This window comes from Temnothorax americanus, unplaced genomic scaffold (genome assembly GCF_048541705.1).
Source record: "Temnothorax americanus isolate GAGA-0224 unplaced genomic scaffold, ASM4854170v1 Scaffold46, whole genome shotgun sequence".
Classification (NCBI taxonomy): domain Eukaryota; kingdom Metazoa; phylum Arthropoda; class Insecta; order Hymenoptera; family Formicidae; genus Temnothorax; species Temnothorax americanus.
In genome coordinates, this window is record NW_027509613.1 from 687,025 (window position 1) to 711,996 (window position 24,972).

Consider the following 24,972-nt stretch of genomic DNA (forward strand, 5'->3'; position numbering starts at 1 on the left):
AATATCCGGTACGAAAGTACGGCGCGGGCTTCTATCGCGATAATGCTTCGTTTGTCTCGATAATCCGATTAATTTATAATAGATGAGCCGCGCGCCGCACCGCCGCGGTTCTCCGCCATTTTCTGGACATGTCGAGGGTCGAAAGGTTGGGTCGAGAGCCATCGCGCGAAAATTCATGATCGTCCATAACGACCGTAACCGCAAAGTTGTTAAGTATCCGGTGCGGCGATAAGTACATTTGTAGATCAATTTAACGAGCAACACGCATTAATTTCTACCAATGCGTCAGCGAAATGTTCTGTTCCTTAATCTCACCATGTGATTTTAAGTGGCGTAAATCTGGAAGTATCAAGTGCCAAAGCGCCTTGAATGGTTATGAAGTCGATAAAAACGCTATTAAAGCACTAAATTTGTAATTTCTTTTTGCGCAAAATTTTTCGGGATATTAGTTTCGAATTTTTAAAATAGAAACGCACAGCTCTGATATTATCTAAATATGTTATAATGCGAATAATATTAATAAAATTACTATAATCTTCTGTTACAGTCATTCTTCGGTCGCACGTATAACAACCCCACTAACGTGACAGCGTGTAAGAACGGCGGCAATTGCATAATTAACAAGAGGAATCGAACGGCTTGCAAAGCTTGCCGATTAAAGAAGTGCCTAGACGTCGGTATGTCTAAGTCGTGCTCACGCTACGGGCGGCGTTCGAATTGGTTCAAGATCACGTATTTTTCGGAGCAGATGAGGCGATGTAATCAAAATACGAACGAGATAGCGTCGTTCCGTCCTTCCAATATCGCTACGTCCTTCCGTTTAAGTTATCCACCGCAAAGTGACGGCAGCAACGAGGCAGACAATGGCGCGTCGACCAGTCAGGAAAATCCGATGATCCAGTATCCGTTCCATACTGGACCTGCTCCACCCGCAATGATGGTGAGATCGAATGGATCGCCTCATCCGGACGAGGTGTCTTTGTACCAACAACTCTATCTGCAGAATTTGTATATGAGGGAACATCAGCCACAATTATCATCCATGACAACACCCCCGCCCACATCGAGGGAAGTCTCATCATCGCCGCTCGACAATCGTTCACCACGGCAACAGAGCCCATCCGCGGAAACCCCAACGATATTCACACAGGGGACATCGCTTTACTCGTCGGATTCTTATCGATCACCTATGCCGGCGGAATCAATATCGAGAAACACAAGAAATGTCGATGGATCCGAAAGCGAGTCCAATGACGATGACCATCGTCGCGATGTACAGTCCAGGAGCAGTTCAAGTCGATCGCCATTCACTCCCACGAGAACAAACGAACAAGAATCGTCCAAACCCAGAGTATCGATCAATGGCATGCTCATGCTCACAGGTCAAAATTCTCTGTTACTCCCAGGGGGAGTAACAGGGATGTTCGCGTCGGGAGCACACTCGTTGTCATCTCCATGGAACTACAACAATCTACTTCTGGTTGATTCTAATCGTAGTAATCCTGCCGGCGATGAACCAATCGACCTCAGCATGCGAGCAAGTAGCAGTCCGTCGCGATCCAGAGAATCGCCGGAAAAAGAAGAGAAAGAGGAAGAACAGGACAAAAAGAACGACAGATCACCCAAGGAAGAAAACACGGCATATCCGCTCGATTTGACGCTCCCCACGGGTACCTCCTTGACGGCGAATTGTTTTTGAGGCTCATAAGTCGATTGGACCAATTTCAATTTTCGGAATTTTGTCTCCAAAGAAACACGCGAAAATGCTCTGCGTGGTTTCTAGAGAAACGAGCTCGAAAAAATTTCGAGAGAAATGATGGACAATATTGTTCATAATAGTTACAATTCCACTGATGAAGTGAATAGAAACGAATAACGTACCGTAGACGTGATGTATATAGAACTCTTTTCGCGATGGAAATACAACAGTGATGTTGACGAAGAGAAAGAAAATGCTGGTCATTTTGACCACCGGTCATAGGTAGTACCATCATGGAAATGTGTTCATTTCGTACATATATGTAATAGTACTCGGATTAAAAATGGACGCAATTTATATTGGTTTAATTTATTTTAGACTAACTGATATATACAATATATGTACATATAGATATGTATGGTACATATATTGGACGGCCGTTTTCAATAGATGTCGTTCTTTTAATACAGAAGAAATCATCAAATTAATTAATTAATATTTCAAAAATATTATCACTGGTGTAGCTACAAAAAGATATCCATTCAAAAATTGTAGGCAGATTCAGTCGTTCTCAATTGATGTCGTTTCAAACAAATAGACAAATACTTAAATTTAGTTTCATTGTTAGCATACAAATAACTGAGAAATTAATAAGGAACGCTACATTTCTGTGTTGACAAGATAAAAATAAAGATTATATATATATTTTACATGTAGTAAGTCAGAGTGAGATATTGGCCAGTAATTAAAAGCTTTAGTATATTTATATCAATATATCATACAGTCAACACATACAGACACACACATAAACACGCACACATACCCAGAAGTATATGTACATATTTCACCTAATATGATTTGAAATATTGTCATTACTATTGATGGTATATACGGGAAGACGTGTAAAAAAATATTAATACAATTATTAATTACCATTAGTATTATTGTTATTACACGATAATTATCGTTATTATCATTATAAAAAAATATCATCATTATTATTATTAAGCATTATTTATCAAATGTTCCGGGAAAAAATCCTCTAAAAAGCAATAGCAATAATGTATACAAAAATAAATGTATATAGGATGGATAATCTCTACGTGATGCATGTACACATGTATATTGCATTTATAAACGAACGTAAAAAAACTAATTTTCTAGCTCGGAGTAAGAAAAATTATTCAGAGATTGCAGCTGTTGTCTCTGTTTAATATTTTTGCCCGGAATTATTATTATAGATAATGTTAACTTCTCTATTCAAAACCCATAGAATAATACGATGCTACATTTCGTGAATCGGCCTTAACAAAAAAAAAACATTAAGTTTCTTTGACTTACTAATTTATATTTTGTAAAATAAATATCACATATATAGATTTTACATATTGCAAAATTGAATTTTTTCCTGGGTTTATCTTTTTCAGAAAGATCTTTTAGAAAAAGTCTTTAAGAGAACTCACACTTTCAAGAAGAAACAGAGAAGTGGCATAAGAGAGTTGTTTCTATTTTTTTAAATATACTCAAAATATCGTGTAAATACGTATAAAGGCCGATTCAGTTTTCACAACTCTAACTACACTTAATTCTTTTGTTTCTCTTTTTTTACTAGTCTGGAATATTTCAATGTTGTGATTACTATTTATCATTTTTAATGTCTACGACATTAATTAGCACAATGATGATAGTATATTAGTTGTATAATGCTTTGTTAAAGATATTTCAAATATGTAAATTTGTATCTAAATTTAGAAAAAAAACAAGTTGTATAAATAAATTTTTATTTAAAAAAACCGAACCAAGGGAAGATCAGTACGGATTTTTATTACAATAAACCAAATATTTTGTCAACTAGGACGGATTACGACAGGGAAAGTTTAAGTAGTATTTAATAACATAATGGATCAATCTCATTTCTTAATGCGAAAGCGAGCATATCGACATTCACTTCGAAAATGTATACTCTTCAAATTTGTGTGCCTCAGGCCTATGCCCATTCGACTTGCCTACGTGTTACAAATTGCGAGTATTTTCGATGTTACGAATGTGTAAGCTTGAATAATCGACAACCGGTTTATAATCATAGTCAAATTATATATTTTTTTATTTCGTATATTATATAATATACAGCATGTCGACTCTACAAGTGCATCGCATTATTCAATTTACATTAATCAATTGCAAAAAAAATATGAACGTTGCAAAATCAGTAAATTATGAATACCAGCTCACGCAAATAACCTTGGCAGATCAATCATTATTTTTATATATCCGAATTGATATTTAATATTTTCTTTAATATTACCCTGGCCATTCGAAAATTTATAGAACTATACATCAATGTAGTTCTTAATATATTAATAATTTCTTTATTGATTATGACGTTACGTTATTATAACTGCAGATATTTGAAAAGAATTGCATTAAATGTATGACTCTCAAAATGTTTTTAACCCTTTCGTAAATGATACACGGAGAAAAAAAATTTGTTAATCCCAAAAAATATTTAGTCCGATACGAGCAACTAAACATGTTAGTTAGTTAACTAAACATTAGTTGTTTCAACAATTATTAAGTTGCACTAAAAAAGGTATAATGCATTCATGTCGACCTTTAAAATTTTTTAATCAAGAATTAATTAATTTAACTAATGTTTAGTTAAACTACTTAAAATATTTAGTTGCTCGTAATCGGACTAAATATTTTTTGGAATTAAGAAATTTTCTTTCTCAGTATATAAATAGAGCATTGAATGATCACGTGTGTTCGCTTTACAACTGTATTAGCCTTCTATAATATGATGTAGTATTTTGGAAAAAGAAACATGCTATCTTGATTTATTCATATAAGAGAACGTAAAAAAGCTAGGTTTTCCGAAAAAAATCGGAGACGGTTCGCGATCAATCTTACAGCGAAAAATCTCAAATAATTTGTCAGATATAAGCTCGAAAAAAATTAACCAAGCCGAGTTTGGTATATCTGTCATGGGACAGATAGTTAAAATTCAATAACGATGATCGAGACCGATGTGTATACTACGGTATCAGAGTCCATGATACTCCAGTACACGAATCAAGACACAGTTCCTATAATAACGTGTATATACCGTATACAGCCGCGCGTGTGTATGTATACGCATACGTATTAATGCAGATAACAAACGAGCGAGAAGCAGTGCGTCAGTCCATGACGACTGGTTATACCAGCCAAGCAATAAGCAATCGCTTAAACCCATCATGACTCTATGCATGAGAGTTGGGCAACACTGCTGCGGCAACAGGACGATTTTAACCGTGAGCGCGACTCCCGTTCGGCACGAGTGAAATATCGATAGACGAGCCGGTTTACGAGTCTGCGACACGATCGCTCGTCTGGGGTTACAACGCGCAAAAGCGAATTTCCACGAGAACAGCAATGATCGGTCCCGGATGGACTTTATATACAAGCGTCTCTAGAAATGGAATATATAAACGTTAAAAAGTGATTGACTATTGGCACTGCTTTTGTTCTGTTTGTAACACGGAAATTCGTTCAACGTGATTGTTATTCATACAATGAATAGAAAATATTTATTTAATTCAATGTAAATATAATTCATTATATTTTTAATCATTTTGGATATAATATTATATAGAATTCAAGTAAATTAGCTCTTTAATGTAATATCAATCTTAATCCATCTTCATCCATCATTTTTATCTTCATAACCTTTTAAAATATAGCTTAAAACGTAATCGAGAAAAATTATCACGACATTTCATCGAAAGATTCATCGAAAAGAAAATCGTGTCAAAATTAGTTTGAAATATTAGAAATTAGATTTTACCAATAACAACGTTTTGCTTGTTTATTTCATTAAATATACGAACTTATCGATAATAAATAGACAATTTCACTACGAATTTCTCTGTCATCAGACTTATCATATTGTAATAAATGAAATGTACAAAAAACGTCCCTGAGCTATTTATCAAGATTCTGTCCCAATTCTATAAAATTCAAATTTCAACAGCCATGCAACTAGTTATTAATAATTGCATCACGCTCAATCATACAACAGTGGACATACACCTGGTGCCAACTATCTTTAAAAATCTATTCACTAATGGGATAAATTATTCTCGTGAACAAACAAATCGTATAACTATCAATAAAAAGATTTATATCGGACCTGGAAACAAACCGCAGTGGTTCATTTGGACTTTAGTGGAAACGTTAGTCGCTTTCTCTTTGAAGTTACTTGCAGAAGATGCGTTCAGCCGAAGCGGCGAACAAGAGATGAACGTACAATGTGCAGACTATCAGAGCATAATACGCAGCATGTCAACGGCTCTCTTGGGATACGATTGACAAGTTATCGACAATGAATGCGCGAGTCGGATCGAGCGCTGGCTACTCCTTTACGTTTTAAACCGCGCAGGTATAAAAAATCATTGTGAGTGTTTTTTTTTTACAATCTATGTGCGGTTTAGCTGCGCTATTCCGAGCGCTATTCGTTTTCTCATTCTTCCTTCGCTTGTCTATTTTCCTCCTGATCAAGCAAATTGATAATTCAAAGACCCAATCGTATAATGACGCCTAATTAATTGCGTGAAATGCGGCGTTAGCGTAAAACCACTGCTGGCGGCGCAACCGTGAGTAATGAACCGTGTATCCGCGTAATTATTAATTCCTAGAGCCGTTGACGGTTTTACAAAGTAGGACTATTTCTTTTGTTTGTAAAAACCATGTTACAATCGACGGACGGGTCGATCGCGCTGACATTGCATCGTGCGCGTGGTAAAAAATAGATCTCATGTAGAATCATCAAATTACGTAATCCTGCCGCTAACGTCAATGCATTTCATCAACCTTTTTTCACGATATTTTTATTATAGTAATAATATATGATGCTTAGCGTAACAATAATATATGTATTTATTTTACATACGTTTTGATTTAGCTACGAGATCATTGAGATATGTTTTATCATGGCTAAAAAAAATAATAAATAATCTATTCGCAACTATATAATAATAAACTGTGCTCGATTACTTTCAAAACAAACGCGGCAGCATGCATCGATCATATGAATGCATATAAATATATTTCATATGCAATGTTTCATAAAACCTTCGAATTTAATAATTTTTCAACATTTTTTTTCTGATATATAAATCCAGAAAGAATTTAATTAAAATAAACAAATTTTCTATCATCTTTTTTCATGTTTTATATTTCTATCATCGTTATTAAACAGTAATATCTAAATACAATAATAAAACCAAAAAGTACAAATGTAATAAGAAAGTGATGAAAAAGTAATTATTGATTTAAGATCGCGAATTACTGGCGTGATTTAATTCACGATGAATCAGTCGTAGACAAATCGAGGAAAGATCGCGTTGTTGAGTGCAACGCGCGAGGGCTATCGTCAGTACCGATAAACCTCGCCGTGAAGTATACGGCTTATATGGATCCCTGGCGTGCACGGAGAGCGTTAGGGGTTAACGAGGGCCGATCGTGCGATCGGTCGATCTTTCCCAAGAGCCGAGGCGGCCCAATTAGAAGGCACATAAAAGCCGGGCGCATAATCAGCAATTTGTATTGTCGAAGAATAAGGGCGCGCGCGCGCTTGTTCGCTCGCGAAAAGAAGACTCTCTCTATCCTGATGCCCTCGTCCCGCGCACTTGTTCTGTCTTTCTCGTTCATTGTTCTCTTCTGCACGCCCACCCTTTCTTTTAAAGCCACTTTGTAAAATAACTTCATACACACAAGGCGAGCGACGTCGGGACGAGGGGATGAGAGGTAAGGGCTGCACGGCGCATTCGTTGACGGTGCTGGCTCGGTGAAATCGAGGAAGGGAAAGACGAGAGGAGGGCTGGCACCCGATTAAGCTATGCAATCGCCAATTATCGGCAATTTGATCCGGTTATAACTCAATTTAAAGTAATTGGGCCGCGTCGAGCGCTCGATCCTCGTGAGTCTTTCGTATGTATTAAGACGCCTCGTGTACGCACATGTACGCGTGCACTTGCGCGATTTATAGGTGTGTATGTGCAATGCACGTACGAACGACAAGTACAAGAGAAGGAACGTGAAAGGCAGGGAGAGGGGGAGAGAAAGAGAAAAGGTAAAAGAGCAAGAGAGACGTCCCGAGGAGCAACGCTGTAAGTAGTGGCTCGCATTTAAGAGACTCAGCCTGGATGCTTTTAAGCGCCCTTCGATGATCGTAAATTGCTGATCGGCCAGCATGCACGTCAAAGCGGTACTGAAATCCTTCTGCAGCCGGAATTGATGAACATACATATGTATGTACGTAGGAGTGGACAAGTAGAGCACGATAAGGACAAAGTGTGACTCCCTGAATTCTATTTCCCGTACCTACGTGTTCCTAATTTGTTTAATAGTTTATTATATTAATTTTATCATTCGCGGTGAGTTCATCTAACCTTTATAATCATAATTTATCTAATTAATTACATGAAAGCGTTATTCTACTAAATCTCACCAACAAACGTTTCACACATAAAAAAAAGAAAATTATGAACTAGTCGTTTAGATTCTGATAAACAATGATTCAGAATCATTGTTTATTAGAATATATAAAAATAAAAAAGACGGGATCAAAGTGTGTGAGCAAATTAGCTGATTCCGATAACAAACCGCCACTTATTATGTCTTTTTTCAGCGCGAAAATTGTTTGACTGCAGACACAACAATCATTAAAGCTGCGTTACCATTCAACCGCACTTTTTATCAAGCAATTTTTATTCATATCAACCTTTCGCTTATATTACTAACATAATAATTTATAACAGTAATCACCACTTTACAATCTTTTTTAGCTTCCCCCGATGCTTTTTTTCAATCTTTCTTTCCTATCTTCATATTCTCGATACTGCAAGTACAGAGTTTCGTAAAATAACTACTTGAGTGTAACGTCGTTATGTCGGTGGCCGGTTCGCACCCGTTGACAAATTTGAGACGAGACACGCAACCAATCGGTCTTAACCAGCGTTAATCGATGCAGTGATCGGTTCATTAGGCGGATCGAACTCGTTTCTCCCTCGTGGCCGAACAAGTGTATCGATATTAGCTTTTCGATCACGTTCGATCTGGCGGAAATCTGTACAGCGCCGTCGATAGCTTTCTTCCTCGCCGGTCTCGCACTTCGATCGAAGTCGACGGTAACTTTCTATGCCTCCAAGATCTTAAGAACAGATCTTTTCATAAACTGTATTAATTCTTTAACTATGTAAATATTTAAAAGAATCAATCTTTTCATTTATTTTTCAATTATAAAAATTACGATATATATTGCTCTTAAAAACAGAATTTTTTTCTAAAAGCGTACTGTTAAAGTATCATTTTCTTATTCATCAAAAGAAAGTTAGGAGATCAAGAAAATACATTACATAAAAAGAATAAAAAGTCACGAAAGCATTTATATTGTTAAATAATTTTAAAAATTAGATTGATATCCTAACGTGCGAGTTACTCAAATATTAGAAGCATTTGTATGATGTAATAATGCGACTAATTGTCATTGGGCAATTCATCTCAGGGACATAAGTACAAGCGGGGTCATGAAAAGTAGAATTTCAACGATTCCCAGGATTGTATGAAGTGCACGCGCGTGGTTCCAGTTCAAACGTTTGCTATTATCCAATTCCGCTCGTGTACATACTCCGTGCGTTCCTTTCTCGACTAGATCTGTTACGTGTCTTCATACCTACACGTATATGGAATGGTCGCAAACTCGTGTACATACAATATGGAAAACTTTCCCATAAAAAAAGAATCAAATGCAATTCTATATATGTGTAAAGGTTGTTGATATGGGAATTAAAAATAAGAAAAGAATAGTAAGATAGATATACGCACAAGTATAGCTTACTGTACTCCTAATCGACGCTATTAATATATGAAAGAAAAAATTTAGATTGACGAACTTCACGTTTCAGTATTATAACGGCTCCTCTCTCCTCTCCTTAAACTCTCTTCCCGCAACTCATCACATTGTTCCTGATGAGAACCTCGTTTCGCGGCGAATTTCGCGTGCGGTTTCTATCCGTCGCTAGGCGCGAAGCAATTTCCGTGAAACCCCATTAACCCTTTGTAGATGAACGACGGGGAAGTGGAAGGAGGCGGCGCGAGGATTTCAGAGGAGGATAAGGAGAATCGTGCGGAAGAAGGACGCGGTGGATCGCACTTGTCGCTTGCCACGCCAGTGTTGCACGTTGCGAGAATATCGGGTCTCCTCTATGCAACGCGGCGCGGCACGATGTTTCACCGTGAAACAGAAGGGAGGCGGAGTAGGAGAAGGTGGAAAAGCATGAAGAAGAAAAAGAAGAGAAGAAGAAGACGAAGACGAAGAAGAAGAAAAAAAGGAAGAAGTGGCCCTCGCGAGGCGAGGGGTCACAGTCGCTTATGTAAACCATATTAGAAGCGCGCACTATCTAGCGGCGTGCCGTTTATCTAATAATATTATGGTGCAATGCCAGCACGGCCCATAAGAAGCGCTCGAGATGCACCGGTCGCGGTGGTTCGCATGCACATGCACACACGTACGTGTTCGTGCGAATATTCGTGCGAAGACGGAGGGGTAAGGGGGGGACTGAGGGTAAATCCTCCTCGTGTATCGTCCGGGCAGACGCGCAAGGTGTGCGCCTTCACGTTCATGGGGGTGTGCGAGCATGGCACTTGTCCCGATGCTATCGGCTGATATTCCGCGCGATAGACCGCGTGCGCGCGTGCGGGGCCACGATATTATCATTGCGGAACCGAGCGTTTTTCCTCGCCGCGCGCGCTGGGAACGCACGGAAAGTGGTACCCTGGGCGGAAGGATCAGGCCACGTGGCGTGGGCGATATACGTTTAATTTCAGCGAAAGAGGAGGTTCTACGCCGATAGTAATTAATTACAGTAATTAATTATTGAATTCCTTCGCGCCTTAGAATGCGAAGTTACTTCGAGAAAATGAACTTCATCGAACATAATATCACTACGTTTATCTCTACGTGTATACACATGTATAGAAATGTATATACAATCTAATATAATATATAAATATATTGTTATATATTCATGTACTCTTTTGAAGAAAGAGAGAAAGAGAGAGAGAGAGAGAGAGAGAGAGAGAGAGAAATTTAAAAAAGTATATTAGTTTATGATTGGTTCTATTTTAGAAGACTTATTTTTCAGATTAATAAAACTTATTTTTTTTATATGATGCGGCACTATTAAAATTAGTACAAATATTAGCGAAAACAAGCCGTATAAAATGCTCATGCATCGAGAGTCTCGCGAGCACGCGCCTCGCGATAGTTTCGAGGCGGAGTCAGGAATCATTAGACGCTTGGTGTTACTTTTTCTTCGAGGAGCGCGGCAATTTTTTTCCCCGGACTCGTCGCCAGGAATGGTCATTCAGCACGCAACCGGTAGTATACACGCGACGCATTAATTTTAGCATTTTTCTGGCGTCCCGGCATTAACCTCTAAAGCAGGCGCGTGATTGCGACCGATCACGCGTGCTGTCCGTTAAATCGCCTATCGTTCCACTTTGCGCGCGCGGCGCGCTCTGAACTTGTACGATTTTTGCTTTCTTAATTCGATTCGGTCGTACCGGAATATAACGTTGCGTTGCGCGATATATCCCCGAAGAAGAAGGCGATCCGTACGCGCCGCTAACGATCACGGGCAACCTCTCGCGGCATTAAACCCGACCATGGAACCGTAATGGTGGTCGATCACGCGTGCCCGATCTTAAATCGCACCGCTTCTTCATAGAATCCGCCAACATTTCCAATTTCTTGTTTCACATTAATACGAATCGTTTCATCACGATCAAAGAGCTGCGCCAACGCATTTGGCGAATCTTCTACTTACTTGATTTTAAAGACCGCAATTTCACGATTCATGTAATCTCTTTTTCTTTTTTTTTTTATACAGCTTTGAACATACAATTAATTAATATTTATATAAAAATTTATTTTTGTTAATGTAGAAAATATTATAGACTTTTTCGATAACGTCACATATAAAATATCGAATTTTCAAAGTCATAATTCTTCTTTATATATATGTTCGGTAATGTGGCTTAATTTTTTTCTAGCGTAAAGATATGCATTTTAACTTTCTCGTACCAAAAAATCAGTTAATTCTTAAGACTTTGGTGTCATGAAAAGAATACCTTAATAGCTGCCAAGTCATTGATAATTGTTTTCAAAGCGTTTATAAATATAAAGAAAGACTCGATCAAAATAATCATTTTCTTATTTGTATTTCGTCCCGATCCTTCATTACTTTCAATAATCGAACTATATTCGTTAGAAAGTTATGCGGAAGTCAATTGCTAGTCTATTCGCGGTACAATCGTCAGTTATCCGCAATACGTAATGCCTCGACGAATTAGAAAACGACATCTCCGGAGGTCTTGACGCGATGGCAAAAATGTAGGAATATGCTCGGAACGAGTGGATAAGGACGCCAAATGTACTTAGAGAGGTATGCAAGGTATGCTGTTTTCTCGTAAGCGAAACTCAATTGTCGTACAGTATAAAGATAATTGCGCGCAACCAGCACCAACCGGACGGCGAGCCGAGCCGGTCGTAAAGATCGATGGTCCCTCGATGAAGTCGCTGGGCATCTTCACGCATATAAGCCCCGTGGACGATGCGTCGAAGGAGATTAACGCGTTAGGCGAGGCGCTGGCTAGACGATGAATATACGTCTCGAACCCGTAAGAAAAAAACCGAGGAGGTATAGACGATGAGAGGCACCTAATAATCCGCATTGAGACGTGACGCATTGCACTTTGCCATTCGAGCGTAATTCGAACCGGCAAACTTAATTACGTCGAGTCGCCGAACTGAGAGCGAGCGAGCGAGCGAACGAGCAAGGATCGCGCCGCGCTATTCGCCCTTAGCGACTCGTCAGATAATTAATTAACGGCGAGACTGTACCTCGTGCGCTCGCGAAATCGGGTAATACTATTGGCTATTAACGCGAAGATCTGACGGTTGAATCGTAATCGCGAATTATCACGACACTAAATGCCGAACGTCGCGCGTTATCGATCTTGAGATCGCGTTTCGCTTCCGCCCGAGAGTTCAAACCGAGCGACCGGTAGCTCGACACGTCGCAATGTGCATAATAGCTATACTTTGTAGAAAGTCACCGACGATAGTTAAATATTTATCGAGAAGTCGTTTCTCTTTGCGGACAATTAGCGAAGCAGAATCTAGTCGTTTAGTGAATGCATTTATGTCAGATCTCTAAAAGTATGGATGCCACGATTTCCACCGTAATCAGCACATGGTCGACAGCGATGCTATCGAAATACTATCGAATGCATGCTTACTTGATTGAGCAGTATATTGAGTTGAAAAAAATTTTCTATTTAACTTTTTTTTTTTTTTTTTTTTAACTTTACGCACTCAAGGACTTTCTTAGCAAATTGGAAATTCTCGCATGCGGAAATTCGCGTGCCGTAATCAGTGCGCCTTTAATGGTTGTCGCGATTCATCGTCGATAAGAAGTATGTCTCGTAATATCGAATCGAGCGGATCAGGATGGCACAAAGCGTCCACCGATGTCCAATAAGAATGTACTTGCGGTAGTAAGAGATGCGAATGTCCTCGCGACGACCATAGCCGAGCTTAGGAGGATCACCGAGCGATCGGGAGACAAGAAACGGAGAGAGAGAAAGAGAAGAACATAGAAAGAACGAGACGGACTAAAGAGAGCGAGTCGCCCCATGAATATTTAGGATCCCGTACTCCCGCAATGGAGTATTTATTCGTGGATGCCGGTTTTATATCACTCAACGAGGAGCGACGAGAAACCAAGAGTCTGCGCTTACGCCAGAAGAGTTGCCGGCTTCTTAAAGGGGCTTTCCCGATGGGGGATCCGCCGCGAGACCGAGTCTCCAGCATTGCGTTTCACGTCCGCGTTCGGTTAAAATATTGCTGCGATCTACTGACCAAACAGTATTAAACGTCCCAGTATTGAAAACCTCGATGCCGATTGTCGGTGGAAAACGACTTCGATACGTCCGATTGAAGTGCCTTTAATAGTAATTTAATGGAATGCTTAAAGCATTTAAAGAAGCGTATACTTGCAACAGTACTGTACAACTTTTTAATTTGTAATTTATGATATTAATGTCATTAATAAAAAAAAGGTTTGCAGATTTTCTATAGCAATAAATAATAACTTGTATAAAAAACTCCACATAAAAAAAAGCAAAAGATATTTTTCGAATACATAATTAATGATAATAATGGCCCTCAATTCCATCTCAGATGTAAAAGACCAAGTGAGAGATAAATATTAAGAGTAATTAATTTGAAAGAGTGCCCACTTTTGCAAGCAACAATTTTACTTACTTATGTAAACAATACACGTGCCATTCATGGTGAGAATTATAAAGAGATAAAAAGATTTGAACAGAAATCAAATAAAAAAATCAAGAAAATAATTATTCTGTTCTCATCGCCTGCTTTCACCGTCGCTAATTCTCCTTCAGAATCGACGCATCGATCGCGTTCGGTTGAAATTCAAATTCCTAATTACCATCCCATTCCGAACTACTATAATTCCACGTCACTCCGTTGATAGAAGAGTCTTCGATGAGGAACGGAGAGATTTCATCACTCGGCACCTCCGGATCGACGCGACGAGACGATTCCTCCGCGATCGCGACGGAGCTTGCACGCAATGACTTTACCGAGGGCTTTACCATCTCGATCTCACTGGCGTGCCGCGACCACCGGCCGATTTGTGATCCATAGATCGCGCGCATCGAGGATCGCAGGCTTCGGGCCTCGACACAAAAAGCCAACGAACAAAGGCACTGGGCAATAAAAATTGAATTAAAACAGCGACGGAATCAGGCCACGAATTAATTTCGCGCGCGATCCACGGCCGACGCAAATCGCACGAAATGTCGCCGTCCTGACCTTTCGCATCGGCTCGGTTTCCGCGATTTCACCACAACGCTCGCGCGGGAGTGCCACGCTCGACCCTTTTTTTTCGTAGTTGTGTAACAGAGATAAAGAAAGACCTCCGGAATCAAGAGATCTATATCTAGAGAGAGTATCTATAAGACACGATCGCGCGATATCGCGAGATGAAATGTGAAAGAGATATTCTGCTTCTCATGGCTATTCGCTCGAGAGATAATGATACAGATACGCATTAATAACTATAGATCCGATAATTAACGCGAATTAGAGAAAGCGGAGTATCGCGTACGAGAAATTCCCGAAATGAAGAAAGGGAATGAGAAGGATGGAAGCAAGACGAAAAGAAATACGCATAGCGATCGGCGAAAGATTCCTGATCGTCACGTTAATAAATTCCACACATGGATGTGGATCTTTAACTCGACTAACAGACGTGTCACGCGGAGATTTTCCTAAGCTATTTTCTCGCGCGGAGAGAGATATACGTTCTCAAGATACATATTAATGATCCCGCGGATGGTACATTCATCGGAGAGTCGTCATCGACGACCCGATAATGATGTCAGACGCGTGCGGCTCCCTCCACATACGACCTACTCCGCTCCTGTATAGTTGGAGAGCATAACGGGATCTCGATCGCACTTTTGTCGCTCGGCTTTATGCACTGTCCGTCCAGCGCACGCGAATTAAAATCTATTAATATTAATACGGTTAAAATCTCATTATAAATCAGTGCAGTTGCTCCGGGAAACATACAATTTTGCTAATTATTTCCATCAGCTTCCACCATCAATTACGAAATTATATCACGCGTTATTTTCTGCATGTACCACGTTTTCTTTCGCGAGCGAGAAAGAGGGAGAGGACGAATTATCGGAGGCGGTCGATCGATAAATTACAGCGAGGTACGAAGGAGAAGGCGGCTCAAGAAGAGCGATGCGCGTTGCCAATTGCCGATCACCGATGTCGCAGCAGTTAACGATCTAACCCCATCGCTTATTCCGTTTCTAATAGTTCTAATGAACGTTTGTTCGCCGTGGAAAATTATCCGTCGTAAAGTAAGAAAGGAAGAACAAAATTCGAAAAGTTTCATTCGTCCGCCGGCGGAATGTTAGTCACTTCGCTCGCTCGTTTTGTCGACACGAGTATGACGTGCCTGAATCTGTCGTCGCGAAAGGGGACGTCGTCGGGGGGACCCCGCTCGACTCTCCCCCGTCGCCGCCTTACCTCGCACGGTCCACGTAATAATACGTTGCCGCCGTGGCCCGACCAATATATTAATTACCTCTCAATATATTAATTACTGACCCTATAATCTCGCCGGGACGCGCCGTGGGATCTCACCACGGAATGTTCAAACGCGGTCCAACGTCCTACAGCCATCCACATCTTCCATTCGCTCTTCTGCGTTCGCCGTTCTTCATGATCTCGTCTCTCTTTTCATCATTTTTATCTAGATTTCCTCTTTTCTCTTCTATACATTCTACAATCTACTGTCTACATTTTTACGCTTTCCCCATCTTCGTCAGAACGATACGGTGCAAACAGCTAATTTCGAAGCGCTAAGATACTTCAAGTGCAAGATCGATCGACCGATTAGCGAGATCGTTAACGATATAGATAACTATATTCAAGGTACCGTATATGGAATTTTAGAATAAGATAACGTAAGTTGCCAATTTCGAGAAAAGATAATGCATATTCCATTTATATGCATTTACATATAGAATAATAATTTTGCTTAGATGAATGTTTGTGTGAAAAATCAAAGTGTCATTGGCGTCCGACAAATGTTATATTCTTTCGAGGATTTTTATTCCCAAAAAAACTTATATTGTTGTTTAAAAAAGAACATTCTATCAACCAATAAAATTATACGCAGCTCATAAAAGACGTACGTAGATTTCGAAATAATTCACTGAAAAAGGTGCAAGCAGATATTAAATGAAATAACTTTTTAGCGGGACGAAAGAAGGAATGTGCAACGTTGTAGGGCAATATCTATAAACATAAGTGTCCATATCGCGTAGTTTCCACGGTGATTCGAGTTAACTCGCGAATCCGCCGACATCGATGGAAGATCGTGGGCGAAGAACGACTCGTACAGCTCGTAAACCTAAAAGGCGATCTCGAAGGGCTCGCATACCGGGAGAGCGGGTCCTTCGATGGAGCGAACGATACCCGCGCGGAATTCAAATGAGACGCCACGAATCCCGCGGACTCGTCCGATGCCGGTTGGCGTGCATTCCGACGAGCGAACGGGCACGGCGACGAGTCACGAGCTCGCGCGAGCGAGCGAGCTCGTGGAAGCGCGGGCGACGTCTCGTCGTTCGTCGAGCCGCTCCGCTCCAGCCGATGACGTCCGTCAAGATCGCGTCCGTCATCATGCGGGGGTCTTATTAAATCAAAGCGGGCGATCCGTCGGAGTGATAAGGGCGCCGACCTGTCGACAGGTGGATTCGTCTCCGCCGCACCGAACACAGAAACGGCTGTTTACACAGGAGCGGCTGCGATGAGGCCACGATAGGGCAACTTAAAAACTCACACGGAGACGTCACGAATGTCACGCGTGCTTCGCTCGTTCTCGCTTGTAGCTATGAGCGATCAACGCGAACTCGATCTCTCTAAATTTCTTGGAGTGGGAATACTGCCACTCCAAGAAATTTAGAGAGATACGACGGCTGATGTGATTAACAAGCTGCGCGGGGAATATTAGGCTTTGAACGGTACCACCGGTACCTGTGCTTCGTTTAATAGCTAAACAGCGAAAGAGATAAGTATACGTTTCGTCGTAAGGAAAGGCAACGACGCTGAAATGCATATAGTATATATGTATACGTATGGATACGTCCGCGTAGTGAATTTTGTGCTTTTGTATCTTTCCGATTCGTACCAAAGCGCATAGCTTTGAGGTTGCCGTGTCGAATGTATTAATTTAATGTCCTTTCATTGATAGACTCGTAGATCAAACGCGCCGATAGAACGAACGTGCGAGTGAGTCAATAATTGTTCTGTCTTTCCCTAACGAAACATGCGAAGTACATTAAAGGCGATTTTTAACGGTTCTCCGTCCGTCGCGAAGAATTGGTCGTAATTCGTATTTAATAGGAGGAAGCTATCGATGTGAAATCAATTAATCCGCTAATCGCGCGCCTAAAACCGATTCTCGCCGATGAGGAGTCGAACGCGACTCATACGCTGCGCATATAATAACCATCACCGAGCCGTAATTACCATCGCGAGTAATTTTAAGCGATCTTTATGACCACGTCGTACAGGATAATGGTTAGGTTTGATCTAGGACCGCGAGCCACGCAATAGATACCGTTTTCCACGCTTTGTTCGCCGTGAGAACGACCTTCGGAGGAGGTACGAAAATTAGAGGCGCAATGCTTCGTATGATCTGTGAATATGGGCCCGGGAAAGGCCACCATATAGGTAGTCCTTATATAATTCGGTCGGCCCGCGCGAACCTTCAATTATACCGGATGATATTAGCGCGTCTAGCAATCTCCGCCAAACCCTACTGCTCAATCTAAACTAAGAAATTGGATACCGATTATAAGAAGCGGAGAACGGAGCGATTATGATCCGCTGACGTTTAGCTATTTAGATTTAGACTTGAACTATTTTCGAAATACATTTTATTATACTCAAAATGAGTTCGAGCGTCTTGAGTGATAATTTACAATGCGCATCGTTAAGTATATTCTTATATATTACCAGGAAAATTATGATAAGCTTCATCGACAAATTAAATGTATTATTTCATAGATATTTGCGAAATGTAAATGCGTTTTCAATATTTTTGACATTTTTAAAAATAGTAATTCCAAACCTGTCTAACTTTTCACGCGCATATGTGCGCGTAACGAGTTATTTTAAAATGGCAAACTACAACACAAGCTAATTAGAAGATTCCTTTCCTACAGCAATCATCCACAATCCACAACCCTTAAGGGCGGCCTCGTTCCAGCCGTTTACCCATTCGAATCGGGAGGCAGTTCGCGTAAAGGCTACAATCATCATACTTTTCGCACGATTATTCCTATGATTATAGATCAACCGGTTCGCGCGCAAGATCCAGAAGATATCGCCCCAGATATATCTCTGGCGGAGCAGTGGGACTCCCGCGAGAGAGGCCGCAGGAGCGAGAACGAGTCGTGATCCACCGTCGGAGGACGACGACGCGGTGGGATCTTTTGCTTTCTAATCATCTTCAAGGTTAAACCTTGGTGAACCTGCCGGCTCCTGCACGATGTCGGTTAGAGCCTTGTCCGATGCTCTTCGTCCTCCTCCTCGCTTTCTGCCTCTCATATATGCTATATAGATCGTCGTATAAGGGTACGACCTTAGCCACGGGAATAAGACGTCGTCGACCCGTTGCTCGCTCGACCAGCGATTGTCTCCGTCGGTCGAGGAGCAGAGAGCGAGGATATTTCTATACCGTTAAGCGATCGGAACGCCTCGTACTCCATTGTCTCCGCGAGCGCGCATGCACCTAATATGTGTATCTTTCTCTTTATGGGTTAATTACCGTCGAACTGGGTGCACGCGCGTCGATACGAGGCATCGATCTTCGACGAGAATCTTAAGCTCGATAAAGCGATAAAAGATACGAATCCTCGCATGTGGCTGAAGCTAGCAGCGGGAGCTAGCAGCGGAACGTCCCGCGGACAGGGCCGAATATCATGTGGGTTCCTCAGGGGGTCCGAACGTATCGTAGGTTAATTATTATTAGCCGCTGGGCTTTTCTTAGATATTATTAATTAATGAAAATTAAATTCATCTATATATAAATATTTTTTACAATATTCAAACTGTTTTTTTATCGGTTTGATATAAAAACATGTTTTAATTATTATAGATTATTCGATAAATAGTTGTAGAACATAGCAAAGAACGATTCTCTCCAAATTTTTATGGGATCACGTCCTTGTGATAACAAAACGATTTAGAAAGTATTTGCAACAATCCGCGGTTCCCCTTAATTGTTATTAATTTTTTATTGATAAATTATTCAGCGGCGACCAAACGCAAAGAACGATTCTCTCCAAATTTTTATGGGATCACGTCCTTGTGATAACAAAACGATTTAGAAAGTATTTGCAACAATCCGCGGTTCCCCTTAATTGTTATTAATTTTTTATTGATAAATTATTCAGCGGCGACCAAACGCAAAGAACGATTCTCTCCAAATTTTTATGGGATCACGTCCTCGTGACAACAAAACGATTTAGAAAGTATTTGCAACAATCCGCGGTTCCCCTTAATTGTTATTAATTTTTTATTGATAAATTATTCAGCGGCGACCAAACGCAAAGAACGATTCTCTTCAAATTTTTATGGGATCACGTTCTTGTGATAACAAAACGATTTAGATAGTATTTGCAACAATCCGCGGTTCCCCTTAATTGTTATTAATTTTTTATTGATAAATTATTCAGTGGCGACCAAACGCAAAAAACGATTCTCTCCAAATTTTTATGGGATCACGTCCTTGTGATAACAAAACGATTTAGAAAGTATTTGCAACAATCCGCGGTTCCCCTTAATTGTTATTAATTTTTTATTGATAAATTATTCAGCGGCGACCAAACGCAAAGAACGATTCTCTCCAAATTTTTATGGGATCACGTCCTTGTGACAACAAAACGATTTAGAAAGTATTTGCAACAATCCGCGGTTCCCCTTAATTGTTATTAATTTTTTATTGATAAATTATTCAGCGGCGACCAAACGCAAAGAACGATTCTCTCCAAATTTTTAGGGGATCACGTCCTTGTGATAACAAAACGATTTAGAAAGTATTTGCAACAATCCGCGGTTCCCCTTAATTGTTATTAATTTTTTATTGATAAATTATTCAGCGGCGACCAAACGCAAAGAACGATTCTCTCCAAATTTTTAGGGGATTACGTCCTCGTGATAACAAAACGATTTAGAAAGTATTTGCAACAATCCGCGGTTCCCCTTAATTGTTATTAATTTTTTATTGATAATTTTTTCTCTGGCGGTTGATAGCAAAGAACGATTCTCTCCAAATTTTTAGGAGATCACGTCCTTGTGACAACAAAACGATTCAGCAAGTATTTGAGACAATCCGCGGTTTCCCATATTTGTTATTAATTTTTTATTAATAATAACAATTAATATAAAACTGCGGATTGTTGCAAATACCTTTTAAATCGTTTTGTTGTCACAAGGACGTTATCTCCTAAAAATTTGGAGAGAATCGTTCTTTGCTATCAACCGCCAGAGAATAAATTATCAATAAAAAATTAATAACAATTAAGGGGAACCGCGGATTGTTGCAAATACTTTCTAAATCGTTTTGTTATCACAAGGACGTGATCCCATAAAAATTTGGAGAGAATCGTTCTTTGCGTTTGGTCGCCGCTGAATAATTTATCAATAAAAAATTAATAACAATTAAGGGAAACCGCGGATTGTTGCAAATACTTTCTAAATCGTTTTGTTATCACAAGGACGTGATCCCATAAAAATTTGGAGAGAATCGTTCTTTGCGTTTGGTCGCCGCTGAATAATTTATCAATAAAAAAATAATAACAATTAAGGGGAACCGCGGATTGTTGCAAATACTTTCTAAATCGTTTTGTTATCACAAGGACGTGATCCCATAAAAATTTGGAGAGAATCGTTCTTTGCGTTTGGTCGCCGCTGAATAATTTATCAATAATAATTTTATAAAAATTATTTGGTACCGCGGATTGTTGCAAATATTTTCTATATCGTTTTGTTATCACAAGGACGTGATCCCATAAAAATTTGAAGAGAATCGTTCTTTGCTTTGTTCTACAATTATTTATCGAATAATCTATAATAATTAAAACATGTTTTTATATCAAACCGATAAAAAAACAGTTTGAATATTGTAAAAAATATTTATATATAGATGAATTTAATTTTCATTAATTAATAATATCTAAAAAAAGCCCAGCGGCTAATAATAATTAACCTACGATACGTTCGGACCCCCTGAGGAAACCACATGATATTCGGCCCTGTCCGCGGGACGTTCCGCTGCTAGCTCTCGCTGCTAGCTTCAGCGACATAATCCTCGCAGCAGCAACGCGAAGTTGAAAATCAATTATTCACACGCGGGTGCGTCGATGATAAATCGAAAATATATAGATCCTATCTTTCGTCATCGCACGCCAAAACAACGCGTAATGAAACAAAGTCGTTATTTATACAGGTATATATATATATTCGATACTGTTAAAAAAATCACTAATTGCATCAAAGAATTATTTATGCTACTACAGAAATATTAGAATATTTTAAATTCCACATTTCTCTGGAATACAGGCAGAGATATTAAATGTTTCAAAAGTTATTTTAATCGTTTGCAATCAGACATATATGACACAATATTTTCATGTACATCCGTTCATCTTAAAATAAAACAATTCGACTCACCAATGCGACGCGCAGCGGCGGAGTTGTAACATGGCGACATATCTGTAAAATACAAATACAGCTAAATTATAGCAAAACAATTAATCTATTTCAATAAATAATTATTACATGTATCAAATCGTTTTAATCTTATTTCAAATTGATATTCAATAATATAACATTCGGAAAAAAAATCTTAAGAAACGCTTTTGTAAAATATATAAAAGTATCTATAATTCTTGTGTATTTTCTTATAAACGTATAAATATTAAATAATGCAAATTATTAACTCTTGGGTTTCAAACGTTTCGGAAATATCTAATTTATATTCTATTAAACAATTAAAAAAAGGAGTATCTCATAAAATAATCGAACGCGTTGTGCCTTAAGAGGATCCTAAAGTGAAGGCTGAACTTCCTCGGACGTCGGTACGGTCAACATTTCTAATCCTGTTTTCTATGTCATATATCTATATCTGTCCTTGTCTAACGAGAGGCATCTGTCCTTATTGTTTCGCGTGGCTGCGCCATCTCTCGCTACGCGCAATGTCAACCTGAATGTGCTTTTGCATATATATATAAAACTAATCTTTTTTTCTAGGCTTTCTATCCTAGATCTAATTGCACGATATTGTTCTTAAATGTTGTCCCTAGGTCGCGCCGGTCTAATTTTGTGGATATTTATCGTGGAATTTTTGTACAAAGCAAATATTGTCGTCACGCATACCAAAAATTACCAAAAATATTCATTTTTTCTCGTTTCCGATATAACGTCGACCGCCATGACCTAGATTTTGATGCGTATACTTTAATTCTAGACAAGAATTTTGCATTTCTATAAAGCACACTTTAAACAACCTATAATTCAGATTTCAAGGCAGAATTCGACTTATAATTTTATATGCCGTTTATTTTGACGTGTGTATATTATACATATATATATTTTAACATACTACTTTACGCATGTGTGCACTCCGATCTTTTCCGATGTTCGCCTTAATACCATGACACATAAAATTATAAGGGCCATTTCGCAATACGTCGCGAAGACGCGAACGAACGACGGCAACTGCTAACTGAAAAGTGTTATTTCCGGCTTGTCAGTTGCATTTGTCAAAAGACAGTTGGCGAACTTTTAACTTTTTGGCGACGGCAACTGGCACGCGGCGATCGAAAAAAGCACTTTTCAAGTATAGCAATTGCCATCCTTCGCGATGGCAGAATGGCTCTAAATCGGACGATATATGTACTCCGAATTCCGACATCAATTGTCGATCGTTCAAAGGGGGGGCTTTGCTTGCAAGAAACGATGCGCGGAGTGCAGTCGCGAAGACGAACAATTAATTCCACAGTTAATAAATAATAAATTATTCCACACACCTCACGGTTGCTCCGCCGGTGCCGGATGCCTCCCCGCGGGCCTCCTCCTCGTACATCGCTGCTCCTTCTTCACGACACTCACACAGACGGTTAGACACGCGCGCACTCACTCGCGAAAATAAGGTTGCGTGGCACTTCGATACGGTAATCCGGAGTCAATCGTATACGCAACATGCACATCGTTACACTGCGACGGGGAAAATGAGACGTGATAAGACGCAAAGGAGATACGATAAACGATAACTAGGACCCGCGCGGCACCCGCGAACTAACCTCGCCGACCGTCGCGTCGTCGCCCGTCTATAATGGCGCAATGGATTTCGGGCGAATTAATCTCGCGACATATCGCCCACCCGCATCGCCCGCGGGTAAATCGCGTGCTCGCGTATTACGCCCTCGACGAATATCGAGCCACACGAGACTAATCACGCGGCTGCACGAACAAATTATACGCGCCGCGACCGCGCCGCTTGATTCGGAATCACTTGCTCCATATATCCGCGAAGTTCGTCACGGTTCGTCGCTAAAAACCAGTCAACAAAATGTCGGCCGTGTCGGCGTCGGTGCGGTGCCTCCGGTGGCGGGTGGGCGTTTGTAGCCACCCCTCCCTCCCTTGGCCCGATATTGCGCGATACCACGCGAGTCACGCTAATCGCTACGCGAAGACCCGACGAATTTTTCGAAAATATGCAACTGAATTGTAGCGTTACACGCGCGGCGCCGGTAAATTCTGCGAAATATTATCGTCAACAAACGACAGACGTGCATCGCGAATTTTTATTACTTTAATTTCCACGAACCGGCGACTCGCGTATTACTGCGCGCCCAGCGCCCTGCGCGCTCTCCACCTCCTCCCGTAGCGGCGAGTAGTGCAACGACAACGCGAAGGAGGCTCGCTCCCTCGGTCCCTCGCTCGCTTCAGATCGCTCCAATTCAGGTCTCTTCAAACGAAACGGGCTATAATCGCGCGGAACATTTGCCTCGACGGATATTCTCGCGAAATCGTAAGGCCGAATAGTGCGGATTGATAGCTCCTGCTCCGTAATGTTCGCGGGGAGCAATCGCGTTTGGTGGATTTGGCGTCTCGTCGCGATCGCGTCTGAGAGGAGTGAGAGAGTAAATGCGACGCCAAGCGGCTCGTGCCTCACCCCGCCGAGTCGCGTCGCCCGAACGACAACGAAGTACGCGTACCATTGTGGAAAAAAAACACACGCGGACTCCGCGCGCTAATAACCGATTCGCCGTCGCGTCGGCACGGATTACCGCGATCTCTCTCTCTCTCTCTCTCTCTCTCTCTCTCTTCGAGCGGGCTGCCGTCGGACGTGTTCAATGTTTCGTTCAGTCCGGATTTCATTGGCGTTGCATAAGGTAAGATTAATTAATACCGCTCGATTGGAAGCGTTTTGGAAACTTAATAGAGATATTCTCATTTTTATTATAATTCACGTACATACCGTCGGTCTGACGTTCTGTCAGCTTTGTTGCTCGCAAATTATCGCATCTTTTTAAAAAATTTTTTAATA

The 24,972-nt window shown here is 40.4% G+C and overlaps 1 protein-coding gene and 1 long non-coding RNA gene across 3 annotated transcripts in view; one reads left to right on the forward strand and one right to left on the reverse strand.

Annotated features, from left to right (window-relative positions):
• The window catches only part of LOC143903369 (uncharacterized), a 31,306-nt gene extending 27,408 nt beyond the window's left edge, over nt 1-3,898 (forward strand). Inside the window, exon 3 of one of the 2 annotated variants that reach the window (XM_077416914.1) lies at nt 548-3,870. In XM_077416914.1, coding sequence (XP_077273040.1) covers nt 548-1,699 — 1,152 coding nt within the window. In that variant the 3' untranslated portion in view covers nt 1,700-3,870. Of the gene's footprint in view, nt 1-547 lie in introns of both variants that reach the window. The other variant, XM_077416915.1, reaches the window with a different exon arrangement.
• LOC143903406 (uncharacterized) overlaps nt 1-24,727 on the reverse strand; it is a 274,617-nt gene extending 249,890 nt beyond the window's left edge. The window contains exons 1-2 of the long non-coding RNA XR_013258712.1: nt 23,450-24,727; nt 22,092-22,133 (exon numbers count right to left, since the gene is read on the reverse strand). This is a non-coding gene — a long non-coding RNA (uncharacterized LOC143903406). The remainder of the gene's footprint in view (nt 1-22,091; nt 22,134-23,449) is intronic.
• Between the last annotated feature and the right edge of the window lie 245 nt (nt 24,728-24,972).